Source organism: Genypterus blacodes, unplaced genomic scaffold (assembly GCF_046128005.1).
Source record: "Genypterus blacodes isolate CSIRO-AG114 ecotype Tasmania unplaced genomic scaffold, CSIRO-AGI_Gbla_v1 ptg000122l_1, whole genome shotgun sequence".
Lineage (NCBI taxonomy): Eukaryota > Metazoa > Chordata > Actinopteri > Ophidiiformes > Ophidiidae > Genypterus > Genypterus blacodes.
Genome location: NW_027466925.1, coordinates 816,709 through 843,971, shown reverse-complemented (window position 1 = coordinate 843,971; position 27,263 = coordinate 816,709). Strand labels below are relative to the sequence as shown.

General features: G+C 41.2%; 6 protein-coding genes and 2 long non-coding RNA genes across 11 annotated transcripts; all 8 read left to right on the top strand.

Annotated features, from left to right (window-relative positions):
- The first annotated feature begins 2,992 nt into the window (after positions 1–2,992).
- Positions 2,993–4,990, top strand: LOC143010301 (C-type mannose receptor 2). The gene is made up of 5 exons (XM_076162572.1): positions 2,993–3,260; positions 3,661–3,996; positions 4,137–4,231; positions 4,410–4,537; positions 4,658–4,990. The coding sequence occupies exons 1-5, from the start codon at positions 3,017–3,019 to the stop codon at positions 4,683–4,685; spliced, it is 831 nt and encodes a 276-aa protein (XP_076018687.1). The 5' UTR covers positions 2,993–3,016; the 3' UTR covers positions 4,686–4,990.
- A 517-nt stretch (positions 4,991–5,507) lies between these two features.
- LOC143010343 (sterile alpha motif domain-containing protein 9-like) lies at positions 5,508–8,889 on the top strand. Its single transcript, XM_076162628.1, has 2 exons — positions 5,508–5,596; positions 6,483–8,889. The coding sequence occupies exon 2, from the start codon at positions 6,520–6,522 to the stop codon at positions 8,488–8,490; it is 1,971 nt and encodes a 656-aa protein (XP_076018743.1). The 5' UTR covers positions 5,508–5,596; positions 6,483–6,519; the 3' UTR covers positions 8,491–8,889.
- Positions 8,890–9,817: 928 nt separating this feature from the next.
- LOC143010221 (sterile alpha motif domain-containing protein 9-like) lies at positions 9,818–13,270 on the top strand. The gene is made up of 2 exons (XM_076162434.1): positions 9,818–10,002; positions 10,890–13,270. Exon 2 carries the CDS (start codon positions 10,927–10,929, stop codon positions 12,871–12,873), a length of 1,947 nt encoding a protein of 648 aa, XP_076018549.1. The 5' UTR covers positions 9,818–10,002; positions 10,890–10,926; the 3' UTR covers positions 12,874–13,270.
- A 535-nt stretch (positions 13,271–13,805) lies between these two features.
- LOC143010213 (E3 ubiquitin/ISG15 ligase TRIM25-like) lies at positions 13,806–16,935 on the top strand. Its single transcript, XM_076162425.1, has 3 exons — positions 13,806–13,898; positions 15,879–16,487; positions 16,574–16,935. The coding sequence occupies exons 2-3, from the start codon at positions 15,892–15,894 to the stop codon at positions 16,752–16,754; spliced, it is 777 nt and encodes a 258-aa protein (XP_076018540.1). The 5' UTR covers positions 13,806–13,898; positions 15,879–15,891; the 3' UTR covers positions 16,755–16,935.
- A 330-nt stretch (positions 16,936–17,265) lies between these two features.
- On the top strand, positions 17,266–18,381 carry LOC143010323 (uncharacterized). The gene is made up of 3 exons (XR_012964788.1): positions 17,266–17,358; positions 17,534–17,661; positions 17,782–18,381. It is a non-coding gene; the product is annotated as an uncharacterized LOC143010323 (long non-coding RNA).
- Positions 18,382–18,552: 171 nt separating this feature from the next.
- Positions 18,553–22,003, top strand: LOC143010223 (sterile alpha motif domain-containing protein 9-like). Its single transcript, XM_076162436.1, has 2 exons — positions 18,553–18,737; positions 19,623–22,003. Exon 2 carries the CDS (start codon positions 19,660–19,662, stop codon positions 21,604–21,606), a length of 1,947 nt encoding a protein of 648 aa, XP_076018551.1. The 5' UTR covers positions 18,553–18,737; positions 19,623–19,659; the 3' UTR covers positions 21,607–22,003.
- A 417-nt stretch (positions 22,004–22,420) lies between these two features.
- LOC143010346 (E3 ubiquitin/ISG15 ligase TRIM25-like) lies at positions 22,421–25,890 on the top strand. 4 transcript variants are annotated; one of them, XM_076162632.1, is made up of 3 exons: positions 22,421–23,522; positions 24,615–25,223; positions 25,310–25,890. In XM_076162632.1, the coding sequence occupies exons 2-3, from the start codon at positions 24,628–24,630 to the stop codon at positions 25,488–25,490; spliced, it is 777 nt and encodes a 258-aa protein (XP_076018747.1). In that variant the 5' UTR covers positions 22,421–23,522; positions 24,615–24,627; the 3' UTR covers positions 25,491–25,890. The 4 variants fall into 4 exon arrangements, with proteins under 4 accessions (XP_076018747.1, XP_076018745.1, XP_076018746.1 ...); XM_076162630.1 differs by having other exon boundaries at positions 22,422–22,934; positions 25,310–25,889; XM_076162631.1 differs by having other exon boundaries at positions 22,422–22,934; positions 24,537–25,223; positions 25,310–25,889.
- A 105-nt stretch (positions 25,891–25,995) lies between these two features.
- LOC143010320 (uncharacterized) lies at positions 25,996–27,115 on the top strand. Its single transcript, XR_012964787.1, has 3 exons — positions 25,996–26,088; positions 26,268–26,395; positions 26,516–27,115. It is a non-coding gene; the product is annotated as an uncharacterized LOC143010320 (long non-coding RNA).
- Positions 27,116–27,263: the final 148 nt, after the last annotated feature.

Here is a 27,263-nt window from a genome sequence, read left to right as displayed (position 1 = left end):
ATCCAACATCAACTCCTGAAGAAGGTGAGAGACAAACTCCACAAGCAAGTTGGCTTCACCTGGCCCTCCTCACCGTTGTTCACTAATGACAGATCTGTGTGTGTGTGTGTGTGTGTGTGTGTGTGTGTGTGTGTGCGTGTGCGTGTGCGTGTGCGTGTGCGTGTGCGTGTGCGTGTGTGTGTGTGTATGTGTGTGTGTGTGTGTGTGTTTATTAGCTGTCGGATGAGCTAAACAGCAGGGGCATGAAAGAATTCAAGATCCGATGGAGGCAGGCTGGCATCGGTCATAAGCCACTTGCAATTAACGGTTAGTGAAAAGAGTTTATATATTGTCCCAATCATACACCTTAGTGACCCTTACACCTCCCTTCTGTATTTTTGATGTTGAAATCGAATCAGATAGGACTTCGTTTTAAATGAATGAATTAATGTTAGTTTTTGTCCCACCAACAGAAACTGTGTGTATAAAATCAATGTAAAACGAGGAGTCCTGGAGTGAGACTGGATTGGAGTTGAAGTGCTTGCACAGATGTGGACGAACCGAACAGGGAAAGTAAAGTTAGAGGAGAATGGATGGTGATTGATTAGTGTGTTTAGCATGAGACAAGAGGATTTGTATTTTAATCCATTTTCTTTCTTAACTGAAGTGGTTTTAAAAGATCTACATACTGAAGAGGAAAGCAGGACAACACGTCTAACCCTAGATTTCCTAGTTGTTCTAGTACACACATTTTAAATGTATTCAATTCTATTTTACGAATGTGGAGAAGTGTAAGTCAAATGACAGCGCTCTCCTTTTTGTTGATTGCATTTTGAGTCTCTGAGTATTGTCCCAGTGCGGCTCAGAGACGGTTTGTTGACTTCAGATGCGACTTGTGTCCATTGCGTCTTACTTGTTGGTCGAGTATTTGATGTCTTAAAATGTTATTAAACCAGTTGTGCTTGGGATAGCTCACAGTGGTGTCACGTGTCCTGTTCAAGAATCATCTGGTTTTCCCATGAAGACACAAGTGCTGCTTGTGGCCCTTGAGTCCTTTTCATGGTGTGCCATGGCGAGTTTTCCAGACCTGAGCTAATTTCCTTATGATCAGCTCTGAAGGTCATCTCCAGCAGCGCTTGAAGGTGAAGGCGTGTCGGGCTGTTCAGGGAGACTTCATGTTAGGGACTCCATGTACCAAATGTAAATGTGCAATTATATATTTAGTATACACAGAGATTAAGAATCATCATTACACAATTGCTGAAATGGAGTATATACTGTGCATTTTCATTTCTTTGTAATCCTTTTAAATTGGACTTTTTTTTCTCATTTTGTCTCATGAACTAATTGTGTAATTTCATTTATTTATTGATTCATATACTACCTATTTAAAAATGTATTTAGACTCATTTTAATTTTCCAAATTAACATTCATTGCAGCGTTCAGGGTAGATACTATGAAATAAAAGCATACAAAACAAAGAGTGGATGTCCAGTGCTTACATTACAAAACCCTAAGTTGAAACAAAATGGATTTTTTTTTATGAACAATGACCGCATCCTGTTTGCGTTGTTTGTCTGCGGCCTGACAGCAAACACTTGTGGCGTTGCAGGGAGTGAGGAGGAACAGCCAAATGAGGTCGTTTTAACCACGCCATGTCAAAGGACCACTGGTAACCAAATCCACTCGCGTTCCTTTCCTGTTGATTTGCATGACACGATGGGGAAAAACTCAGAAATATGCACTTATACGTACAACCTGAAGTCCCATAGGGAGCTGTGTGGAAGGTCAGAGCAGCACCAGAGGTACAGATATGATGAAAATACATCTTCTACTGTTAATGAATGTCCACTAATCACTTGATGGCAGATGTACGTCTAATGAGGTCCAATGTTCATTGTTCACAGATCCTTGATGGTTTGGCGACGTGCTGCGCTCCCTCTGATAGGTAAGAACCACTCTTGGGTAATGTAAACTTACTGATGCTACAGGTTGTTATTCTTTACCTTTTAACTGTGATAATTGTCGACTCTTAATTGGGATTTCACAGGGATGCTACTGATGCAGGTGGCCGCTCAGAAGAGTAAGTACAGTGTCTTTGTTCCAGTAATATTCATTTTGTTTAATGGATGTACTTCCATGGTCAAGTCAAGAACCTGTGAAATTTCCTCATGGAGGGACAGAGGTATAATTGGAGGACTGCTTGGCCTAGGATGAGGTATGCGCTCTCTGAAGATTAGCAAAATGGATCAAGATGCAGTCCGATATTGCGCCAATGTATTATCAATTATGGGGCAATTGTGCCTGATTTGTTTTTTCGTTAATATTGGTGAAACGCTTGACAGAACTGACAAACGTACCAAAACAAAACCCAACCATATTTCTCAAATTTAACAAATAAGTTCAGTTTTTAAGTCTGTCTTAAAGCCAAATTTGTATGAAAGTTGGAATAGTTACATACACTTTTCATCTAGCATCAATACGTGAAACACAACTGTGTCTACGCATGTTACGATTCCCTCTGGCCAAGAAACTGCTTAAAACATGCACTGTTTTGAGTGTAATATTTAAGTAGTGAGTACACAAAGTACACAAATTAGTCTGCCTGTTCGTTAGTGTGAAGCAGTGTATGTAACTTGATTTTTTATAATACTAGGCTTTACGGGGGTCAGTAGGTAAGAATGGGATCTTCATAAATCGGGCGTTCGTATCTTGGGGACTGCCATATACTTCCCTCACCCGACCCCACCTCTCGACCACTTTATCTTTATGATATGTATTACATTTATGAAGATCCATCCATGCATTTTCCATCTAAATGCTTCATAATGGCAATGCCTGCACCCTCTGTTCACAGCTAGCACCTTTGTCGAAACTCCAAAAGAGAGTAAGTCTTTCTTGTTATTTTTTATTCCTATTCTTCATTTACCCATAGTCCCCCACCAGCCGTACCACCCGGTCGCCTTGTCTCTGAGCTGGCACGAGGCCCAAAGATACTGCAGAGTGAAATACACCGACCTGGCCACAGTTAACAACATGGATGACATGAAAGCGTTGGTCGACATTCTGAGCGGCCTGGAGACGAACAGCTGGATCGGTCTTTGGAAAGGTGGGCGAGACAGAATGATGTGGTCTGACGGCAGCGGGGTGCCCCAGTTCACCAGGTGGAGAGAGGGCGAACCAAACTATGACTATCTGGAGATGTGTGTGGAGAGCTATGCCGACGGGGAATGGAACGATAACATGTGCGGAGTCACCCAACATTTTGTGTGTTATGAACGTGAGTGCATGATATTTTCCTAAAATTTCCATACCATTTTCCTCTCAGTCGTCTTCGTCAAGGGCGCTGCATGATGTAAGAGGACGTTCCCTTTGCATACATGTGCATGTCCCTTTATTTTGAGAGCTTTTCAAACTTTTAGCCGCTTGTTAAAGATTCACAAAAATTGGTTTTAAACTAATCTAACCCACACCCCCCAACCCTAACCCCAAAATAAACAAATCCTTCTTGTGTGGTTATGATAATGATGGGTCAACCAGCCAGTCCAGTTCTCAGACTCAATTCTCGTCAGTACAAATTCAAAATCAATTGTCTTTATTGGATAACACTTGAAACTTGAATTTAAAGCCATTTCAGATTTTAAACTTGACTTGAAATGTCTTTTTTTGTCCCCCTATAGGCAGGAGCGGCTATGAGAGGTACGTTTTTTACTACGACAAACAAACTTGGGTGAGTGCTCAAGATATTTGCAGAAGCAGGCACACCGACTTGGTCACGATAAGCAATCGCGCGGACAACTCGGAAGTCAACGTGCTGCTGTTGAAGGAACAAGCGTGGATCGGTCTGTTCAGAGATTCCTGGGCGTGGAGCGACGAGAGCGAGACCTCCTTCAGGTTCTGGCTCCAAGGCTGGCCCGCCTCGAAACCCGAGAATTGTGTTTTCATCATGGCGTCGCAGCAGGGCCGATGGAGGGACGCTCGCTGCGATGAGGAGGCAACATTCGTCTGTCAGGGTGGTGAGTTGCCAGATAATTAAGGCAATTTTGATCCTTTTTCTCTGACATCTAGATGGGTCAATGTTTCCAAATATAGCATGGATGTGGTGGATGGTGATGGACAGTCTGACTGTGTGTGGTGATCTGTGTGTTGTGTACAGATCTCAAAGTGAAGAAGATAGTGATAAGGATGAAGATGAAGATCTCTAATGTCGACATCACTAATGCCACTGTTTTTGATGCACTGCTGGAAAAGGTAAAAGAAATCTAAAAATCAAATGTTTACAGAGAAGGACAGGTAATTACTTGTTTGTTTCTTTGTTTGTTTGTTTTTTCTTTCTTTCTTTCTTTCTTTCTTTCTTTTTTTCTTTCTTTCTTTCTTTCTTTCTTTCTTTCTTTCTTTCTTTCTTTCTTTCTGTGCTGTTGTAACTCAGTTGATGGCCAGTGTGGCAGATCAAACCGTGTCTGACTTCAAATTGACTTGGAGAGCCGACAAGCGTGGGCACAAGTTCCACCGCCAAGAGCACCGCGGCGTGAAAGAAGAAGCCCAAATTTCAGACGAGTATGTGTCCAACTCTAACATGTCCTCTGTGTGTGTATGCCATTGCAGTGGAATGTTGTTAACAATAAGACAAAAACATAAAAAAATATAACTCTTCTGTTTTTTGTGGTTTCTCATCAGACACAGAGATACGATGAAGCTGGGTTGAGAAGATGCTGAAGGATAAGACGCTCTCCACAGCAGAGTGTCCACAACATGGCTCCTCCCATAAAGCAAGAAGCTTTAATCCAAACACCAAGTGATATATATTAAAATATGATAAGCCATAGTTTCTATGTATGTATACAGTACAGCTGCAGAACCTCTGCTAGATTTCAAACCCCATGAGGTACTGAAGGGAAAATGAGGAAGATCCCCATGTCAGCTACAGCAGCTGAAGAAAATCTTAGCAGCATAAAGGATGAAACGACTGATAGAGCTGATGATGTCTAGCTTTTGGTGTGTGTGTGTGTGTGTGTGTGTCATCAGTATTGTTATTGTTATTGCACAATAACAATACTGATGACAATTATAATAACCATAGATAATAGATAATTTGAAATAGTAGGTGGTCATAATAGGTGTATGTGTAGTGTTTAATTAATGGGTTGTTGAGTTTTTATTTTTTTTGCTTTATTCTTTGTACTGAACAGTTTTGTACTTTTAAGTTCTAAAAATTAAAAACATTTGTCCACTAAACAGCAAATGGCTTGTTTGTAGGTATCATTTTGGTATAATTTCTGCTTCTTTTCGGGTTTTCTCCAAATGGCTTTATATAGTCTTTACATACTCTTTACATCATCCAGAAATACAGTCAATAATCTCCTGGACCTCTGTATTTCCAAAACCCTGGCACAGGCCCTGAGTTTACAGGAAAGTGCAACCTACCTCATTTGCGTTTATGAGGAAATGTAATCATAACAGTAGAATGTGGAATGTTGTCTTTCAAGTGCGTAATGTTTGACTGGCCCATAAACAATGCTATTCACCATGGATGCAGGAATGCTTGTGTCAAGGTGCTTTATAAAGGCCACCATCTAAGCTCTTAAGTCATTCGCGCACCTGCCGAGACTCACACAGGTAACGACATCAACTCTCTTACATTAGTTTATTCATCTAGTCTTTAGATGTAGCAGTTGCATGATGATTATAGGTTGAGATGACAAATGATTTTGTGACTTGCACTATTTATCATGACTGTTTCTGTAAAAAAAAAGGTGATGTTGTGTCTGAGTAAGGAGCTTCACCCGCGTTGTCCTATAGGTTGAGTCGATTCTCGTGGGTTCATGGGCATGGCGAGGTCAAATTTCTGCCATTTTTTACACAAAATGTCACAATCGTGTGTGTTGTCCATGTCTTTTCTGTTTGCTCCTCCCTCCTGTGGGTCTGTTTCGTCTTTGTTGTTTTGTTTCCTCTCCTCTCTGTTCCTGATTTGCCTCGCCTGTTCAGTATCATCCCTCGTGTATTCAGTCTCTGTGCCTCCCTCCCTCTGTGCCAGTTTATCCTTGTTATCAGATCTCTGACCTGGTTGTCAGATCTCAGGCTGTATTTAGGAACCCTGACCCTAACCCTTTAGCTATTCCCCTCTTGGATTGATTCCCTGTGTAATAATACCCTAGTTACCTTGTTTGATTGCTGACATGTTGCCCAAGTGTCTTGTTTCATATCCTGTGATTTGCATGTTCTAGTCTAGTGCCTGATCCTGATCCAAATGTTGATGTGAGTTCCTTGTAACCTTGTAGTTATTTGCCGTGAGTGTTTCATCCTTTCTGTAGATTATGTAAATTTGAGTTTTTGTTCCTTCTGTGGATTTTGTGAGCTTCTGTCCTTGTGTTTTTGTGGATTACTTTCTGCCCTACCTACCTTGGATTTTAGTTTGCTCTGTTTTTGAGTTTTGTAATTAAAGACTACTCCTACACCTTTGATGCCTGCATTTCTCCCACTGACTTTTCTCTCACCTTCACAGATATCTGAACATCACTGATAAGTTCCAACTGATCATCATGGAAGGTAGCACCACAGAGAGTGACTCAGGTGACAGCTCCAGTGAAAGCTTTTCATTTGAGGACATTGCTGCTGAAGTTTCACAGTATGTGGCTCGAAACCAAAGAGCTACCAACACGCGACTTTTCTCTTTTTTGGCTTTGCTGAACAAATACATTCCTCGCTCCTACCTAATGATGCATGAGTGTCGGCAGATCCTCGGACCACCTGATCCCATCTATGGAGGCCCCCCGTTTGAAGAAAGAATGGAGCCCTTTACAAGATTAATCTTCACCACAGGTCTAGTTGGTCCGGACCAGCTTGTCCATATGAATTTTGCACATGAAGCTGTAGATCTGCTGGCCAATTGCAAGATTTCCAGGAGCACCATTATGAAGAATTTGATGGATTTTCATTCTGGATATCAAGATGAATCACATACAATGCAGGTCATCAAACATTTGCTGACTAATAGGGAAATAAAAGGGACATGGAAATGCAAGTTCTCAAGTTTGATTGAAGACATGAAGAATGAGAATATTTACAATGCTGTGTCTGTCTTGGAAGCTGCATCTGATACATTTCCACAGTTTCCCAATTTTCCTCAAACACTTTCACGTCTGCACTACCTAAATGGGGAAACTGATTATGGAAAAGCAGAAAAATGGGCAAAGATAGCCATAAAAAGAGCGCCCTACAACTCTTACGTTGCTGACACACTTGGTCAAGTTCATAAGCACCGTTTGCTGAAGAGCTGGAACAGAGAAGCAGTGTTAAAAGTGGCAGAAATGGCCTTCAGAGCATTTAAAGATGTAGAGCAGAAAGCTATGAGAGAAGAGGGGCAAGAGATGATGGATACACCTGCCGCAAGCAACTCAAAGTCCTTCAACAACAGAGGGCATTTTGGCTTCATTCAAGTGGCAAAGATCGTCTTCGAGAAACTCAACAGAATAAGAAATCCACATTTGCTCACTAACTTGAGAATTAAACAGGAAGTTAAAGACAAATTTGACTTCTTTGAATGGTACCTAACCTACTCCATGCCTGACAGGAACAGCCTAGAGCCACCGTACTTCTGGAAGGATGTTGCAGTGTGTTACGAGTACTATACTACAAACACAGCTGCTAAATCCACCAGCTTTGCAGGCCTTCTAGACAAGCTGCGCTCGTGGAAGGGAAGCTATGCTGAACTCCAGTCCCCTGAGATAACACAGTCTGATTTAGAAAAAATCCAAGAAGATTTGGGAAGAACCTATAAGGGGGACTCCACTGATGTTGAGAAAGCTGAAAAGTACATCCTCTCCAACATCACCCTGAGCAACAAGATCCCTAATGCTCCTCAGCTCGTCTCAGTGAGGAAACTGAGAACTATATTACTGAAGTTTTTGATGATAGACGCAAGACACCAAAGCCCTGAGTTTTATCTTTTGGTCATGCTGTTGTTTTGGCCTGAGAATCAACAGCAAGACGGCGAGGAGGAATATGTGGCACAACAGACCAGTGATGATAATGGGTCAGAGCCTATAGAGCTGCCCATTGATCTGCCACAACATGTTACACTCATGAAGACGGCATTTGACAGCAAATATGACAAATTCCTTCGAGGCCGTTACCTTTTGCCTCTGTTTCTTCTGGGAAAGGGCTGTGGATTGAACAAATGGGTCCACAAATCAAGGCTAGATCAAATCTTGGAAGAAAGCCCGCTGACAAAGGCATCTGAACCACGTTGGGTTCGGGAAGAGGTCATTGAAATGTGGAGCAGTGGGAAAGTGTGGAAAAACTCCCATATCCGAGCTATTCTTCTTCCGGTCCGCGTCCTCCAGTCCCAGCCACTAGAGGAAGACAAGCCAGACGAGGTGTTGGTGTGGATCGGAGGGAACCAAATGATAGTTACAAGAGATCAACCTGATGCTCAAGTGCCCAAGTTTGTCTATCTAGGTTTCACTATTGAGGGTCCGGTGGCCTTCTCAGCAGACATGTTTGTGGAATGAAAACTTTGCCTGAAAATAAACAGGACAGTTTGTCAGGACTGTTTAGAATGATAATTTGTTGTGTTGGAGAAAGCTTGGGTATTTTTCTATAAAGATGATGAAGAAGAAAGGAATGCAATGAACAGTGAATGTTTTAACTTAACAAAGTGTCTATGACTTTGCTGAAGTGTAAAAATATCAAGAAAAACTATACATTTTGGCTTTAAACTGACAGAACAGACAGAGACAGGCTTGATCACTATAATAATTATGTTTCATGGTTGATTTTTTGGGTGTAATCAGAAAAATCCACATTGCATGTTGATGCATACAATATCAAAACAGAAACCCTATTGTTGAAAATAATCTACTGGAAATTGTATGTTGCATTTATAATTGTTAATAAATGAACTACTCACATTCTAGTCTTTCCTTCAATGCATTTCAGTACTTTTGAGCTCAAATGTCAGCCCATCAATAACACCTACATATATAAGTTTATGTATGGCCCCTTACAAACTTCAATCACATTAGAACAAATCAAATTCAAATTCATTCAAAAAAAAAGTAACTCAAACATCAGAATGGATTTAAACAAAGGAAACATCAGTTTGTCTTACTTATGGCAATCAGCACAAACAAAAATCTAAACAAATGCAGAATTGCTAAATTAGGAAATATGTCAGATTGTAAGAAAGAGACATTAGAACTAAACTGAAAAAAAAAACAAAATACGGAAATAATTTTGGGTTCAAAAAAGTGAATATTTCAGTTTATCAGTTCGCCCAGAACACCAAATTAACTAGATTCACCGCTGCTAAACATGATTTTATATTTAAAAAAGGCCACTTATTTGAAAATAAATACTTTCTCACCGTCCTACCTTTTTGGTATTATCATTTTACATTAGTAGTATAATGTACACAGCACTTGGGTGTGACAGCACTGGGAATACACACAATAACAATACTGATGACAATAATAATAACCATAGATAATAGATAATTTGAAATAGTAGGTGGTCATAATAGGTGTATGTGTAGTGTTTAATTAATGGGTTGTTGAGTTTTTATTTTTTTTGCTTTATTCTTTGTACTGAACAGTTTTGTACTTTTAAGTTCTAAAAATTAAAAACATTTGTCCACTAAACAGCAAATGGCTTGTTTGTAGGTATCATTTTGGTATAATTTCTGCTTCTTTTCGGGTTTTCTTCAAATGGCTTTACATAGTCTTTACATACTCTTTACATCATCCAGAAATACAGTCAATAATCTCCTGGACCTCTCCTGTATTTCCAAAACCCTGGCACAGGCCCTGAGTTTACAGGAAAGTGCAACCTACCTCATTTGCGTTTATGAGGAAATGTAATCATAACAGTAGAATGTGGAATGTTGTCTTTCAAGTGCGTAATGTTTGACTCGCCCATAAACAATGCTATTCACCATGGATGCAGGAATGCTTGTGTCAAGGTGCTTTATAAAGGCCACCATCTAAGCTCTTAAGTCATTCGCGCACCTGCCGAGACTCACACAGGTAACGACATCAACTCTCTTACATTAGTTTATTCATCTAGTCTTTAGATGTAGCAGTTGCATGATGATTATAGGTTGAGATGACAAATGATTTTGTGACTTGCACTATTTATCATGACTGTTTCTGTAAAAAAAAAGGTGATGTTGTGTCTGAGTAAGGAGCTTCACCCGCGTTGTCCTATAGGTTGAGTCGATTCTCGTGGGTTCATGGGCATGGCGAGGTCAAATTTCTGCCATTTTTTACACAAAATGTCACAATCGTGTGTGTTGTCCATGTCTTTTCTGTTTGCTCCTCCCTCCTGTGGGTCTGTTTCGTCTTTGTTGTTTTGTTTCCTCTCCTCTCTGTTCTTGATTTGCCTCGCCTGTTCAGTATCATCCCTTGTGTATTCAGTCTCTGTGCCTCCCTCCCTCTGTGCCAGTTCATCGTTGTGATCAGATCTCTGACCTGGTTGTCAGATCTCAGGCTGTATTTAGGAACCCTGACCCTAACCCTTTAGCTATTCCCCTCTTGGATTGATTCCCTGTGTAATAATACCCTAGTTACCTCGTTTGATTGCTGACATGTTGCCCAAGTGTCTTGTTTCATATCCTGTGATTTGCATGTTCTAGTCTAGTGCCTGATCCTGATCCAAATGTTGATGTGAGTTCCTTGTAACCTTGTAGTTATTTGCCATGAGTGTTTCATCCTTTCTGTAGATTATGTAAATTTGAGTTTTTGTTCCTTCTGTGGATTTTGTGAGCTCCTGTTCTTGTGTTTTTGTGGATTACTTTCTGCCCTACCTACCTTGGATTTTAGTTTGCTCTGTTTTTGAGTTTTGTTATTAGAGACTACTCCTACACCTTTGATGCCTGCATTTCTCCCACTGACTTTTGCTCTGACCTTCACAGGTATCTGAACATCACTGATAAGTTCCAACTGATCATCATGGAAGGTAGCACCACAGAGCGTGACTCAGGTGACAGCTCCAATGAAAGCTTTTCATTTGAGGACATTGCTGCTGAAGTTTCAGAGTATGTGGTTCTAAACCAAAGCGCTGCCAACACGCGACTTTTCTCTTTTTTGGCTTTGCTGAAAAAATACATTCCTTGCTCCTACCTGATGATGCATGAGTGTCAGCAGATCCTCAGACCGACTGATCCCATCTACGGAGGCCCCCCGTTTGAAGAAAGAATGGAGCCCTTCACAAGATTAATCTTCCCCACAGATCTAGATGAACATCCAGACCAGCATGTCTGTGTGAATTTTGCACGTGAAGCTGTAGTTCTGCTGGCCAATTGCAAGATTTCCAGGAGCACCATTGTGAAGAATCTGATGGATTTTCATTCTGGATATCAAGATGAACCACATACAATGCAGTTTATCCAACGTCTGCTGACTAAAAGGGAAATGAAAGGGACATGGAAATGCAAGTTCTCAAGTTTGATAGAAGACATTCTGGAGAAGGAGACTTTTTACGATGCTGTGTCTGTCTTGGAAGCTGCATCTGATACATTTCCACAGTTTCCCTCTTTTCCTCAAGCACTTGCACGTCTGCACTACATCATACATGGGAAAACTGATTATGGAATAGCAGAACATTGGGCAATGATAGCCATTGAAAGAACGCCCGACAACTCTTACTTTACTGACACACTGGGTCAAATTCATATGCACCGTTTGCTGAGGAGCAGGAACACAGAGGCAGTGTTAGACGTGGCGGAAATGGCCTTCAGCGCATTTAAAGATGTAGAGCAGAAAGCTATTAGAGAAGAGAGGCCAGAGATGATGGATTCACCTGCTGCAAGCCACTCAAAGTCTTTCAGCAACAGAGGGCATTTTGGCTTCATTCAAGTGGCAAAGATCGTCGCCGAGAAACTTGGAATAAGAAATCCGGCTTATTCACATTTGCTCACCATCTGGAGAATTGAACAGGAAGTTAAAGACAAATTTGACTTCTTTGAATGGTACCTAACCTACTCCATGCCTGACAGGAACAGCCTAGAGCCACCGTTCTTCTGGGAAGATGTTGCAGTGTGTTACCAGTACTATACTACAAACACAGCTGCTGAATCCACCAGCTTTGCAGGCCTTCTAGACAAGCTCTATCGCGGCCTGCACTCGTGGAAGGGAAGCCATGCTGAACTCCAGTCCCCTGAGATAACAGAGTCTGATTTAGAAAAAATCCGAGATGATTTGGAAAGAACCTATGAGAGGGACTCCACTGATGTTGAGAAAGCTGAAAAGTACATCCTCTCCAACATCATCCTGAGCAACAAGATCCCTAATGCTCCTCAGCTCACCTCAGTGAGGAAACTGAGAACCATATTACAGAAGTTTTTGATGATGGACGAAAGAGACCAAAGCTCTGAGTTTTATCTTTTGGTTGTGCTGTTGTTTTGGCCTGAGAATCAACAGCAAGAAGGCCAGGAGGAATATATGGCACAACAGACCAGTGATGATAATGGGGCGGAGCCTATGGAGCTGCCCATTGATTTGCCACAACATGTTACACTCATGAAGACGGCATTTGACAGCAATTATGACCATTTCCTTCGAGGCCGTTACCTTTTGCCACTGTTTCTTCTGGGAAAGGGCTGTGGATTGAACAAATGGGTCCACAAATCAAGGCTAGATAAAATCTTGGAAGAAAAGATGATGACAATGGCATCTGACCAACGTCAGGTTCGGGAAGGGGTCATTAAGATGTGGCGCAATGAGGAAGTGTGGGAAAACCCCCGTATCCAAGCTATTCTTCTTCCGATCAGTGTCCGGCAGATGAACCTGATGCTCAAGCCAGCCAGCCAACCTGCTGCTCCAGTACCCAAGTTTGTCTATCTTGGTTTCACAATTGAGGGTCCGGTGTACTTCTCAGCAGACAAGTTTGTGGAATGAAAACTTTGCCTGAAAATAAACAGGACAGTTTGTCAGGACTGTTTTGGATGAGAGCTGAGGTCATAATTTGTTGTGTTGGAGGACACTTGTGTCTTTTTCTATACAGATGAAGAAGAAAGAAATGCAATGAACAGTGAATGTCTGCTTGACAAAGTGTCTATGACTTTGCAGAAGTGTAAAAATATCAAGAAAAACTAGACATTTTGGCTTTTAAACTGACAGAACACACAGAGACAGGCTTGATCACTGTAATAATTATGTTTAATGGTTGATTTTTGGGTGTAATCAGAAAAATCCACATTGCATGTTGATGCAAACAACATCAGAACAGAAACCCTAATGTTGAAAATAATCTACTGGAAATTGTATGTTGCATGTATAATTGTTAATAAATGAACTACTCACATTCTAGTCTTTCCTTCAATGCATTTCAGTACTTTTGAGCTCAAATGTCAGCCCATCAATAACACTTACATATATAAGTTTATGTATGGCCCCTTACAAACTTCAATCACATTTGAACAAATCAAATTCAAATTCAAACAATTCAAATCAAGAAGTGCAAAAAGAAATATCTCAAATATCAAAATGGATTGAAACACAGGAAACATCAGTTTGTCTTACTTTATTAGGCTTACGGAAATCAGCACAAACAAAAATCTAACCACATACAGTATATGTGGTTAAGTTAGAGTATTAGAAAGAGACATTAGAACTAAACTGAAATCGTTTACACAACAAAATACTTACTAATAATAATCAAATTAACTAGATTCACCGCTGCTAAACATGAACATAAAAAAGGCTACTTATTTGAAAACAAATACTTTCTCACCGTCCTACCTTTTTGGTATTATCAATTTACATTAGTGGTATAATGTACACAACCTTACATGACGTAATGTTACACATGTGTTACGTTGTGTTGTTGAATTCGGGAAGGAGGGATTGTTGAAGCAGGAATTTACGAGGGCCAGTGAAGGCGGCATTTCCCCCGCATCAACCTGCTCAGCTGGGTTGATTTGGTGAGTCAACGTTAGCAGCGCCGTGCGGGCGTTACATGTGCGCTAAATGGCGAAAACTCCAGATGAACAACTAAATACCTGGTGACTGGAATGTTTCCTGGGTTCCAACAAACCAGCTTGGACAGCTTGTAGAGGAAAAAGGCACAGCTAATTTAGCGTACCCGGGTTCAACGTTAACGTTAGCCTCGGCACGTCAGGTGCACGAACACACCTCATCAAATTTCTAACGTTACCGAATATTTCTAACTTTGGAAAAACGTGAATCGGATTATTCAGAACTCCGTGTAATCCTGCTTCACTAAGGTAAAATGCGTTCAAGGCTTTATTTTGTTTCCACACCAATTTATTAGCCAGATGGAGATTAGTGCAGCTAGCGGTGGGGGAGCTAATTGATGGAGAATCTCTCCCAATGACCGCGAGTGTTACACATAATCATACGTTTTTACTTTAGTTTTATGGCATTGGCAGAGTTGTTTTGCTTGTTTATTAGAATTGAAATTGATATTTAGGGAGGGGAAGCCACTGCTATCTGATTCGCCGCAATTACCGTATGTAAACAAGGTGTAAATGACAAGGGTCAAAGTCGGTCAAAATTAGATGAGTAAAATACTTCCGTGAAAAACATCCAACGCTGGTATTGACAGTTCTATTCGCATTCATAGGAAGCATATTGATTTAGCGTGCATGAAGTTCTAAGTATAAATGTGACGTCAACATTGCACTTTGTAACTTCTGGTGACGCCACTATTGTTTATGTAAGTCCCTTCAGTCTGACACTGATGGAAGCAACAGTTTTTGAGTTGTATTGTAACATTTTCAGCAAAGTAACCTTGTTTGCTACCTCAAGAAGTGATACATTTATGGTGAAGAGGAAACAATAAGTCACTATAAACAGGTATCTTATCTGGATTAATTGCATCTGATCAAAGTAGAAATGAATTTGTTTTAAGTTTCATTTTCCAAGTAAAGTAACGCTTTCATTTTCAAGCCAAGCGTTCTTCTTACAACATTCCTATAAAGTGTTTTGAAATGAGATCTTCTTTGTCATCTCAGTACAAATGATTGTGTGGGTCTTGCATATTTTCGAAATGGTGAATAAAATTAATCTTTTAAAGTAAACTCTGGACTGTATTTTGGTGCAGGATCCTTTTTTAACAAAGGGTGTAAAAAGTAAAAATAGATTCAGCAATGTATGTTTGTTTGGATTACATCACTACCAAAACTTTGTTCATTGGATGGCATCACTTTGTTAGTTTGATGACATCTCTATTGTTTATTTAAGTAGCTGAAGAGTCTGATACTGATTGAAACAACATTGGAAGGGACGCATGACTCTTTGTAATTAAACATTTGAAAGGAAAGTTACCTAGTGTCGCTGTGCACACGTGACAAACTCTATATGCCAGGCCTATCCACATCTATGCTGAAGAGGAAGCAAGACCTGCCACCACATAGGGGGTCAGTTAAAAGAGGCCAAATCTGAAATGAAACCTTTTTTTAAAAAAAAGCGAAACGTCCAGATTTAAATCTGCTTCTTGCACTTGGTAGTCCAGATGTTTGTCTGAATTGTGTTGTGTAAGAATGTGACTAGGACATGTTAACTGCTGGATTTAAATCCGTTACACAGAGAGCGTATTTTGATTTCGATATTTTGATTTCTGTTGCCTACCATCTAAGCATTTGAGTACAAGGCTCTTTGAAATAAGTCATCTATAGAATCAAGTAATGTTTGGATCATAAAGGATGTTTTATAGTCTTCAGTATTTTTATTGACGTGCTCTTAAATATGTCAAACTTATTCAAATAAATGAAATGAAAACATTAATAACACAGAGGCTGTACTGTTTAAGCATCAAGGATCATTATCTTCTCAAATTCCTTCTCTGTCTTGTCATCCTTTAGCCATCTTCTCCTTTGTCCACTTTTACCCTCCTCCTCTTACACCTCCGGCCTTTTTCACTTCATCTCTCCTCATTGCAGGCTGAATACTAGAATGGCCTCGGCCCCGTCGGAACATTCCAGCGTCCTGCAAGAGGAGCTCACCTGTCCAGTATGCCTGGACTTGTACCGCGACCCCCATTTGCTTCCGTGCGGACACAACTTTTGCAAGAACTGCCTTGACCGCCTAAAGCGCCAAGCGGAGCGAGGTCGCTTCCGCTGCCCAGAGTGCCGCGACAGCCACCGCCTTGGCATCAGCTTTCAGAAGAACTTCAAACTAGCCAATATTGCCGATGACTACCGCCAGCGCCGCAGGACTGCAGCCACCTCCGCTTCAAATTCCAGAGAACCTCCATCTTCCTCTGTGGCGGCAGCACAGCGCGCCAGGAGTCTGTTATCCGTCCCGTGCGACTACTGTCCTGCCGTCGCTGCCGAGGCGCCGGGCTCTAGTGCCGAGGAAGGGCCCTCTGCCGCCTCCTCCATTACTTGGGAGCCGATTGCCGTCAAGACCTGTCTGAAGTGCGAAGTGTCAATGTGCCAGGAGCACGTGAAGCCACACCTGGAGCTGCCGGCATTCAAAGAGCATCCGTTGACGGAGCCACTGAATGACTTCTGGAAGAGAAAGTGCCCCGACCACGATGAGATATACAGGTACCATGCATCAACACTGTGTTCACTATGGAAATGAGGGGTGGTGTACGGCCTTCATACTGATTTTAATTTGCATCTAACTCCAGATACTACTGCATGGATGACAAGGTGTGTGTGTGTAACGCCTGCACAATCGAAGGAGGCCACTCAGGACACACAATCAAGACCCTGAAAAACACAATGAAGGATCTCAAGGTAGAGTGTTTCTACAGTTCTATAGAGCTCAGGGAAATTCAGGGCAACAGACTGGCAATTTTCAGATCTTGAAAATTTGGGAATTGCTCTGAAATGAAAAAGTAGCATCATAGCAAACGTGAGTTCCAAATCCTGAATTGGTAGAAAAAGAAGCGCGCAGAAGGGCAGCTTTCATTTGTTGGGCTCACACAATGTCCTGTGAAGACTCTGGAATCCCACTGAATGGATGGTGTGTGTGTGTGTGTCGGTGTGGGGGTGGAGGTGGAGGTGGGTGTGCACGCGCATACAAGTCATATGACCTTTTTAGTCTTTAAAAGAGGAGAGTTACATCCACTTCTGCTCTCCCATTGTGTAAAATGAGAGGCTTCCAGTTTGTTGTTGTGGCTTAAAAAGCGTGCTCGGCTTTTGACATTTTACAATAGAAAGAAAGAAGAAAGATATCGTGACAGCGCGCCGGGTAGAATCGATTTCTCTCCGTGTAAATAGGCTGAATCACTGAAGGCACCTGTGATCCTAATTAGAGACATCGGTCTGGTGATGGACAGTCTGACTGTGTGTGGTGATCTGTGTGTTGTGTACAGATCTCAAAGTGAAGAAGATAGTGATAAGGATGAAGATGAAGATCTCTAATGTCGACTTCACTAATGCCACTGTTTTTGATGCACTGCTGGAAAAGGTAAAAGAAATCTAAAAATCAAATGTTTACAGAGAAGGACAGTAAAATTACTTGTTTGTTTCTTTGTTTGTTTGTTTTTTCTTTCTTTCTTTCTTTCTTTCTTTCTTTCTTTCTTTTTTTCTTTCTTTCTTTCTTTCTTTCTTTCTTTCTTTCTTTCTGTGCTGTTGTAACTCAGTTGATGGCCAGTGTGGCAGATCAAACCGTGTCTGACTTCAAATTGACTTGGAGAGCCGACAAGCGTGGGCACAAGTTCCACCGCCAAGAGCACCGCGGCGTGAAAGAAGAAGCCCAAATTTCAGACGAGTATGTGTCCAACTCTAACATGTCCTCTGTGTGTGTATGCCATTGCAGTGGAATGTTGTTAACAATAAGACAAAAACATAAAAAAATATAACTCTTCTGTTTTTAATGGTTTCTCATCAGACACAGAGATACGATGAAGCTGGGTTGAGAAGATGCTGAAGGATAAGACGCTCTCCACAGCAGAGTGTCCACAACACGGCTCCTCCCATAAAACAAGAAGCTTTAATCCAAACACCAAGTGATATATATTAAAATATGATAAGCCATAGTTTCTATGTATGTATACAGTACAGCTGCAGAGCCTCTGCTAGATTTCAAACCCCATGAGGTACTGAAGGGAAAATGAGGAAGATCCCCATGTCAGCTACAGCAGCTGAAGAAAATCTTAGCAGCATAAAGGATGAAACGACTGATAGAGCTGATGATGTCTAGCTTTTGGTGTGTGTGTGTGTGTGTGGGGGGGGGGGGGGATCTCTTGGGTGTGACAGCACTGGGAATACACACAATAACAATACTGATGACAATAATAATAACCATAGATAATAGATAATTTGAAATAGTAGGTGGTCATAATAGGTGAATGTGTAGTGTTTAATTAATGGGTTGTTGGAGTTTTTATTTTTTTTGCTTTATTCTTTGTACTGAACAGTTTTGTACTTTTAAGTTCTAAAAATTAAAAACATTTGTCCACTAAACAGCAAATGGCTTGTTTGTAGGTATCATTTTGGTATAATTTCTGCTTCTTTTCGGGTTTTCTTCAAATGGCTTTACATAGTCTTTACATACTCTTTACATCATCCAGAAATACAGTCAATAATCTCCTGGACCTCTGTATTTCCAAAACCCTGGCACAGGCCCTGAGTTTACAGGAAAGTGCAACCTACCTCATTTGCGTTTATGAGGAAATGTAATCATAACAGTAGAATGTGGAATGTTGTCTTTTAAGTGCGTAATGTTTGACTCGCCCATAAACAATGCTATTCACCATGGATGCAGGAATGCTTGTGTCAAGGTGCTTTATAAAGGCCACCATCTAAGCTCTTAAGTCGTTCGCGCACCTGCCGAGACTCACACAGGTAAGGACATCAACTCTCTTACATTAGTTTATTCATCTAGTCTTTAGACGTAGCAGTTGCATGATGATTATAGGTTGAGATGACAAATGATTTTGTGACTTGCACTATTTATCATGACTGTTTCTGTAAAAAAAAAAGGTGATGTTGTGTCTGAGTAAGGAGCTTCACCCGCGTTGTCCTATAGGTTGAGTCGATTCTCGTGGGTTCATGGGCATGGCGAGGTCAAATTTCTGCCATTTTTTTACACAAAATGTCACAATCGTGTGTGTTGTCCATGTCTTTTCTGTTTGCTCCTCCCTCCGGGTCTGTTTCGTCTTTGTTGTTTTGTTTCCTCTCCTCTCTGTTCCTGATTTGCCTCGCCTGTTCAGTATCATCCCTCGTGTATTCAGTCTCTGTGCCTCCCTCCCTCTGTGCCAGTTCATCGTTGTGATCAGATCTCTGACCTGGTTGTCAGATCTCAGGCTGTATTTAGGAACCCTGACCCTAACCCTTTAGCTATTCCCCTCTTGGATTGATTCCCTGTGTAACAATACCCTAGTTACCTCGTTTGATTGCTGACATGTTGCCCAAGTGTCTTGTTTCATATCCTGTGACTTGCATGTTCTAGTCTAGTGCCTGATCCTGATCCAAATCTTGATGTGAGTTCCTTGTAACCTTGTAGTTATTTGCCGTGAGTGTTTCATCCATTCTGTAGATTATGTAAGTTTGAGTTTTTGTTCCTTCTGTGGATTTTGTGAGCTCCTGTTCTTGTGTTTTTGTGGATTACTTTCTGCCCTACCTACCTTGGATTTTAGTTTGCTCTGTTTTTGAGTTTTGTTATTAGAGACTACTCCTACACCTTTGATGCCTGCATTTCTCCCACTGACTTTTCTCTCACCTTCACAGATATCTGAACATCACTGATAAGTTCCAACTGATCATCATGGAAGGTAGCACCACAGAGAGTGACTCAGGTGACATCTCCAGTGAAAGCTTTTCATTTGAGGACATTGCTGCTGAAGTTTCACAGTATGTGGCTCGAAACCAAAGCGCTGCCAACACGCGACTTTTCTCTTTTTTGGCTTTGCTGAACAAATACATTCCTTGCTCCTACCTAATGATGCATGAGTGTCAGCAGATCCTCAGACCGACTGATCCCATCTACGGAGGCCCCCCGTTTGAAGAAAGAATGGAGCCCTTCACAAGATTAATCTTCCCCACAGATCTAGATGAACATCCAGACCAGCATGTCTGTATGAATTTTGCACATGAAGCTGTAGATCTGCTGGCCAATTGCAAGATTTACAGGAGCACCATTGTGAAGAATTTGATGGATTTTCATTCTGGATATCAAGATGAACCATGTACAATGCAGTTAATCCAACGTCTGCTGACTAAAAGGGAAAAGAAAGGGACATCAAAATGCAAGTTCTCAAGTTTGATAGAAGACATTCTGAAGAAGGAGAATTTTTACAATGCTGTGTCTGTCTTGGAAGCTGCATCTGATACATTTCCACAGTTTCCCGCTTTTCCTCAAGCACTTGCACGTCTGCACTACATCATACATGGGGAAACTGATTATGGAATAGCAGAACATTGGGCAAAGATAGCCATTGAAAGAGCGCCCGACAACTCTTACTTTACTGACACACTGGGTCAAATTCATATGCACCGTTTGCGGAGGAGCAGGAACACAAAGGCAGTGTTAGACGTGGCGGAAATGGCCTTCAGAGCATTTAAAGATGTAGAGCAGAAAGCTATTAGAGAAGAGAGGCCAGAGATGATGGATTCACCTGCTGCAAGCCACTCAAAGTCTTTCAGCAACAGAGGGCATTTTGGCTTCATTCAAGTGGCAAAGATCGTCGCCGAGATACTTGGAATAAGAAATCCGGCTTATTCAGATTTGCTCACCATCTGCAGCATTGAACAGGAAGTTAAAGACAAATTTGACTTCTTTGAATGGTACCTAACCTACTCCATGCCTGACAGGAACAGCCTAGAGCCACCGTACTTCTGGAAAGATGTTGCAGTGTGTTACCAGTACTATACTACAAACACAGCTGCTGAATCCACCAGCTTTGCAGGCCTTCTAGACAAGCTCTATCGCGGCCTGCACTCGTGGAAGGGAAGCCATGCAAAGCTCCAGTCCCCTGAGATAACAGAGTCTGATTTAGAAAAAATCCGAGATGATTTGGAAAGAACCTATGAGAGGGACTCCACTGATGTTGAGAAAGCTGAAAAGTACATCCTCTCCAACATCATCCTGAGCAACAAGATCCCTAATGCTCCTCAGCTCACCTCAGTGAGGAAACTGAGAACCATATTACAGAAGTTTTTGATGATGGACGAAAGAGACCAAAGCTCTGAGTTTTATCTTTTGGTCATGCTGTTGTTTTGGCCTGAGAATCAACAGCAAGAAGGCCAGGAGGAATATATGGCACAACAGACCAGTGATGATAATGGGGCGGAGCCTATGGAGCTGCCCATTGATTTGCCACAACATGTTACACTCATGAAGACGGCATTTGACAGCAATTATGACCATTTCCTTCGAGGCCGTTACCTTTTGCCTCTGTTTCTTCTGGGAAAGGGCTGTGGATTGAACAAATGGGTCCACAAATCAAGGCTAGATAAAATCTTGGAAGAAAAGATGATGACAATGGCATCTGACCAACGTCAGGTTCGGGAAGGGGTCATTAAGATGTGGCGCAATGAGGAAGTGTGGGAAAACCCCCGTATCCAAGCTATTCTTCTTCCGATCAGTGTCCGGCAGATGAACCTGATGCTCAAGCCAGCCAGCCAACCTGCTGCTCCAGTACCCAAGTTTGTCTATCTTGGTTTCACAATTGAGGGTCCGGTGTACTTCTCAGCAGACAAGTTTGTGGAATGAAAACTTTGCCTGAAAATAAACAGGACAGTTTGTCAGGACTGTTTTGGATGAGAGCTGAGGTCATAATTTGTTGTGTTGGAGGACACTTGTGTCTTTTTCTATACAGATGAAGAAGAAAGAAATGCAATGAACAGTGAATGTCTGCTTGACAAAGTGTCTATGACTTTGCAGAAGTGTAAAAATATCAAGAAAAACTATACATTTTGGCTTTTAAACTGACAGAACAGACAGAGACAGGCTTGATCACTGTAATAATTATGTTTAATGGTTGATTTTTGGGTGTAATCAGAAAAATCCACATTGCATGTTGATGCAAACAACATCAGAACAGAAACCCTAATGTTGAAAATAATCTACTGGAAATTGTATGTTGCATGTATAATTGTTAATAAATGAACTACTCACATTCTAGTCTTTCCTTCAATGCATTTCAGTACTTTTGAGCTCAAATGTCAGCCCATCAATAACACTTACATGTATAAGTTTATGTATGGCCCCTTACAAACTTCAATCACATTTGAACAAATCAAATTCAAATTCAAACAATTCAAATCAAGAAGTGCAAAAAGAAATATCTCAAATATCAAAATGGATTGAAACACAGGAAACATCAGTTTGTCTTACTTTATTAGGCTTACGGAAATCAGCACAAACAAAAATCTAACCACATACAGTATATGTTGTTAAGTTAGAGTATTAGAAAGAGACATTAGAACTAAACTGAAATCGTTTACACAACAAAATACTTACTAATAATAATCAAATTAACTAGATTCACCGCTGCTAAACATGAACATAAAAAAGGCTACTTATTTGAAAACAAATACTTTCTCACCGTCCTACCTTTTTGGTATTATCAATTTACATTAGTAGTATAATGTACACAACCTTACATGACGTAATGTTACACATGTGTTACGTTGTGTTGTTGAATTCGGGAAGGAGGGATTGTTGAAGCAGGAATTTACGAGGGCCAGTGAAGGCGGCATTTCCCCCGCATCAACCTGCTCAGCTGGGTTGATTTGGTGAGTCAACGTTAGCAGCGCCGTGCGGGCGTTACATGTGCGCTAAATGGCGAAAACTCCAGATGAACAACTAAATACCTGGTGACTGGAATGTTTCCTGGGTTCCAACAAACCAGCTTGGACAGCTTGTGGAGGAAAAAGGCACAGCTAATTTAGCGTACCCGGGTTCAACGTTAACGTTAGCCTCGGCACGTCAGGTGCACGAACACACCTCATCAAATTTCTAACGTTACCGAATATTTCTAACTTTGGAAAAACGTGAATCGGATTATTCAGAACTCCGTGTAATCCTGCTTCACTAAGGTAAAATGCGTTCAAGGCTTTATTTTGTTTCCACACCAATTTATTAGCCAGATGGAGATTAGTGCAGCTAGCGGTGGGGGAGCTAATTGATGGAGAATCTCTCCCAATGACCGCGAGTGTTACATCATACGTTTTTACTTTAGTTTTATGGCATTGGCAGAGTTGTTTTGCTTGTTTATTAGAATTGAAATTGATATTGAGGGAGGGGAAGCCACTGCTATCTGATTCGCCGCAATTACCGTATGTAAACAAGGTGTAAATGACAAGGGTCAAAGTCGGTCAAAATTAGATGAGTAAAATACTTCCGTGAAAAACAATCCAACGCTGGTATTGACAGTTCTATTCGCATTCATAGGAAGCATATTGATTTAGCGTGCGTGAAGTTCTAAGTATAAATGTGACGTCAACATTGCACTTTGTAACTTCTGGTGACGCCACTATTGTTTATGTAAGTCCCTTCAGTCTGACACTGATGGAAGCAACAGTTTTTGAGTTCTATTGTAACATTTACAGCAAAGTAACCTTGTTTGCTACCTCAAGAAGTGATACATTTATGGTGAAGAGGAAACAATAAGTCACTATAAACAGGTATCTTATCTGGATTAATTGCATCTGATCAAAGTAGAAATGAATTTGTTTTAAGTTTCATTTTCTAAGTAAAGTTAAGCTTTCATTTTCAAGCCAAGCGTTCTTCTTACAACATTCCTATAACGTGTTTTAAAATGAGATCTTCTTTGGCAGTCATCTCAGTACAAATGATGGGTGTGTGGGTCTTGCATATTTTCGAAATGGTGAATAAAATTAATCTTTTAAAGTAAACTCTGGACTGTATTTTGGTGCAGGATCCTTTTTTAACAAAGGGTGTAAAAAGTAAAAATAGATTCAGCAATGTATGTTTGTTTGGATTACATCACTACCAAAACTTTGTTCATTGGATGGCATCACTTTGTTAGTTTGATGACATCTCTATTGTTTATTTAAGTAGCTGAAGAGTCTGATACTGATTGAAACAACATTGGAAGGGACGCATGACTCTTTGTAATTAAACATTTGAAAGGAAAGTTACCTAGTGTCGCTGTGCACACGTGACAAACTCTATATGCCAGGCCTATCCACATCTATGCTGAAGAGGAAGCAAGACCTGCCACCACATAGGGGGTCAGTTAAAAGAGGCCAAATCTGAAATGAAACCTTTTTTTAAAAAAAAGCGAAACGTCCAGATTTAAATCTGCTTCTTGCACTTGGTAGTCCAGATGTTTGTCTGAATTGTGTTGTGTAAGAATGTGACTAGGACATGTTAACTGCTGGATTTAAATCCGTTACACAGAGAGCGTATTTTGATTTCGATATTTTGATTTCTGTTGCCTACCATCTAAGCATTTGAGTACAAGGCTCTTTGAAATAAGTCATCTATAGAATCAAGTAATGTTTGGATCATAAAGGATGTTTTATAGTCTTCAGTATTTTTATTGACGTGCTCTTAAATATGTCAAACTTATTCAAATAAATGAAATGAAAACATTAATAACACAGAGGCTGTACTGTTTAAGCATCAAGGATCATTATCTTCTCAAATTCCTTCTCTGTCTTGTCATCCTTTAGCCATCTTCTCCTTTGTCCACTTTTACCCTCCTCCTCTTACACCTCCGGCCTTTTTCACTTCATCTCTCCTCATTGCAGGCTGAATACTAGAATGGCCTCGGCCCCGTCGGAACATTCCAGCGTCCTGCAAGAGGAGCTCACCTGTCCAGTATGCCTGGACTTGTACCGCGACCCCCATTTGCTTCCGTGCGGACACAACTTTTGCAAGAACTGCCTTGACCGCCTAAAGCGCCAAGCGGAGCGAGGTCGCTTCCGCTGCCCAGAGTGCCGCGACAGCCACCGCCTTGGCATCAGCTTTCAGAAGAACTTCAAACTAGCCAATATTGCCGATGACTACCGCCAGCGCCGCAGGACTGCAGCCACCTCCGCTTCAAATTCCAGAGAACCTCCATCTTCCTCTGTGGCGGCAGCACAGCGCGCCAGGAGTCTGTTATCCGTCCCGTGCGACTACTGTCCTGCCGTCGCTGCCGAGGCGCCGGGCTCTAGTGCCGAGGAAGGGCCCTCTGCCGCCTCCTCCATTACTTGGGAGCCGATTGCCGTCAAGACCTGTCTGAAGTGCGAAGTGTCAATGTGCCAGGAGCACGTGAAGCCACACCTGGAGCTGCCGGCATTCAAAGAGCATCCGTTGACGGAGCCACTGAATGACTTCTGGAAGAGAAAGTGCCCCGACCACGATGAGATATACAGGTACCATGCATCAACACTGTGTTCACTATGGAAATGAGGGGTGGTGTACGGCCTTCATACTGATTTTAATTTGCATCTAACTCCAGATACTACTGCATGGATGACAAGGTGTGTGTGTGTAACGCCTGCACAATCGAAGGAGGCCACTCAGGACACACAATCAAGACCCTGAAAAACACAATGAAGGATCTCAAGGTAGAGTGTTTCTACAGTTCTATAGAGCTCAGGGAAATTCAGGGCAACAGACTGGCAATTTTCAGATCTTGAAAATTTGGGAATTGCTCTGAAATGAAAAAGTAGCATCATAGCAAACGTGAGTTCCAAATCCTGAATTGGTAGAAAAAGAAGCGCGCAGAAGGGCAGCTTTCATTTGTTGGGCTCACACAATGTCCTGTGAAGACTCTGGAATCCCACTGAATGGATGGTGTGTGTGTGTGTGTCGGTGTGGGGGTGGAGGTGGGTGTGCACGCGCATACAAGTCATATGACCTTTTTAGTCTTTAAAAGAGGAGAGTTACATCCACTTCTGCTCTCCCATTGTGTAAAATGAGAGGCTTCCAGTTTGTTGTTGTGGCTTAAAAAGCGTGCTCGGCTTTTGACATTTTACAATAGAAAGAAAGAAGAAAGATATCGTGACAGCGCGCCGGGTAGAATCGATTTCTCTCCGTGTAAATAGGCTGAATCACTGAAGGCACCTGTGATCCTAATTAGAGACATCGGTCTGGTGATGGACAGTCTGACTGTGTGTGGTGATCTGTGTGTTGTGTACAGATCTCAAAGTGAAGAAGATAGTGATAAGGATGAAGATGAAGATCTCTAATGTCGACTTCACTAATGCCACTGTTTTTGATGCACTGCTGGAAAAGGTAAAAGAAATCTAAAAATCAAATGTTTACAGAGAAGGACAGTAAAATTACTTGTTTGTTTCTTTGTTTGTTTGTTTTTTCTTTCTTTCTTTCTTTCTTTCTTTCTTTCTTTCTTTTTTTCTTTCTTTCTTTCTTTCTTTCTTTCTTTCTTTCTTTCTTTCTGTGCTGTTGTAACTCAGTTGATGGCCAGTGTGGCAGATCAAACCGTGTCTGACTTCAAATTGACTTGGAGAGCCGACAAGCGTGGGCACAAGTTCCACCGCCAAGAGCACCGCGGCGTGAAAGAAGAAGCCCAAATTTCAGACGAGTATGTGTCCAACTCTAACATGTCCTCTGTGTGTGTATGCCATTGCAGTGGAATGTTGTTAACAATAAGACAAAAACATAAAAAAATATAACTCTTCTGTTTTTAATGGTTTCTCATCAGACACAGAGATACGATGAAGCTGGGTTGAGAAGATGCTGAAGGATAAGACGCTCTCCACAGCAGAGTGTCCACAACATGGCTCCTCCCATAAAGCAAGAAGCTTTAATCCAAACACCAAGTGATAGATATTAAAATATGATAAGCCATAGTTTCTATGTATGTATACAGTACAGCTGCAGAGCCTCTGCTAGATTTCAAACCCCATGAGGTACTGAAGGGAAAATGAGGAAGATCCCCATGTCAGCTACAGCAGCTGAAGAAAATCTTAGCAGCATAAAGGATGAAACGACTGATAGAGCTGATGATGTCTAGCTTTTGGTGTGTGTGTGTGTGTGTGTGGGGGGGGGGGGATCTCTTGGGTGTGACAGCACTGGGAATACACACAATAACAATACTGATGACAATAATAATAACCATAGATAATAGATAATTTGAAATAGTAGGTGGTCATAATAGGTGAATGTGTAGTGTTTAATTAATGGGTTGTTGGAGTTTTTATTTTTTTTGCTTTATTCTTTGTACTGAACAGTTTTGTACTTTTAAGTTCTAAAAATTAAAAACATTTGTCCACTAAACAGCAAATGGCTTGTTTGTAGGTATCATTTTGGTATAATTTCTGCTTCTTTTCGGGTTTTCTTCAAATGGCTTTACATAGTCTTTACATACTCTTTACATCATCCAGAAATACAGTCAATAATCTCCTGGACCTCTGTATTTCCAAAACCCTGGCACAGGCCCTGAGTTTACA

Coding starts and splice junctions, on each gene's coding strand:
- LOC143010213 (XM_076162425.1), top strand. CDS start 15,892: ATGGCCTCGGCCCCGTCGGAACATTCCAGCGTCCTGCAAGAGGAGCTC. Junction 16,488..16,573: donor GACCACGATGAGATATACAG/GTACCATGCATC, acceptor ATCTAACTCCAG/ATACTACTGCATGGATGACA.
- LOC143010346 (XM_076162632.1), top strand. CDS start 24,628: ATGGCCTCGGCCCCGTCGGAACATTCCAGCGTCCTGCAAGAGGAGCTC. Junction 25,224..25,309: donor GACCACGATGAGATATACAG/GTACCATGCATC, acceptor ATCTAACTCCAG/ATACTACTGCATGGATGACA.
- LOC143010221 (XM_076162434.1), top strand. CDS start 10,927: ATGGAAGGTAGCACCACAGAGCGTGACTCAGGTGACAGCTCCAATGAA.
- LOC143010223 (XM_076162436.1), top strand. CDS start 19,660: ATGGAAGGTAGCACCACAGAGAGTGACTCAGGTGACATCTCCAGTGAA.
- LOC143010301 (XM_076162572.1), top strand. CDS start 3,017: ATGGATGACATGAAAGCGTTGGTCGACATTCTGAGCGGCCTGGAGACG. Junction 3,261..3,660: donor ACATTTTGTGTGTTATGAAC/GTGAGTGCATGA, acceptor GTCCCCCTATAG/GCAGGAGCGGCTATGAGAGG. Junction 4,538..4,657: donor GAAGCCCAAATTTCAGACGA/GTATGTGTCCAA, acceptor GTTTCTCATCAG/ACACAGAGATACGATGAAGC.
- LOC143010343 (XM_076162628.1), top strand. CDS start 6,520: ATGGAAGGTAGCACCACAGAGAGTGACTCAGGTGACAGCTCCAGTGAA.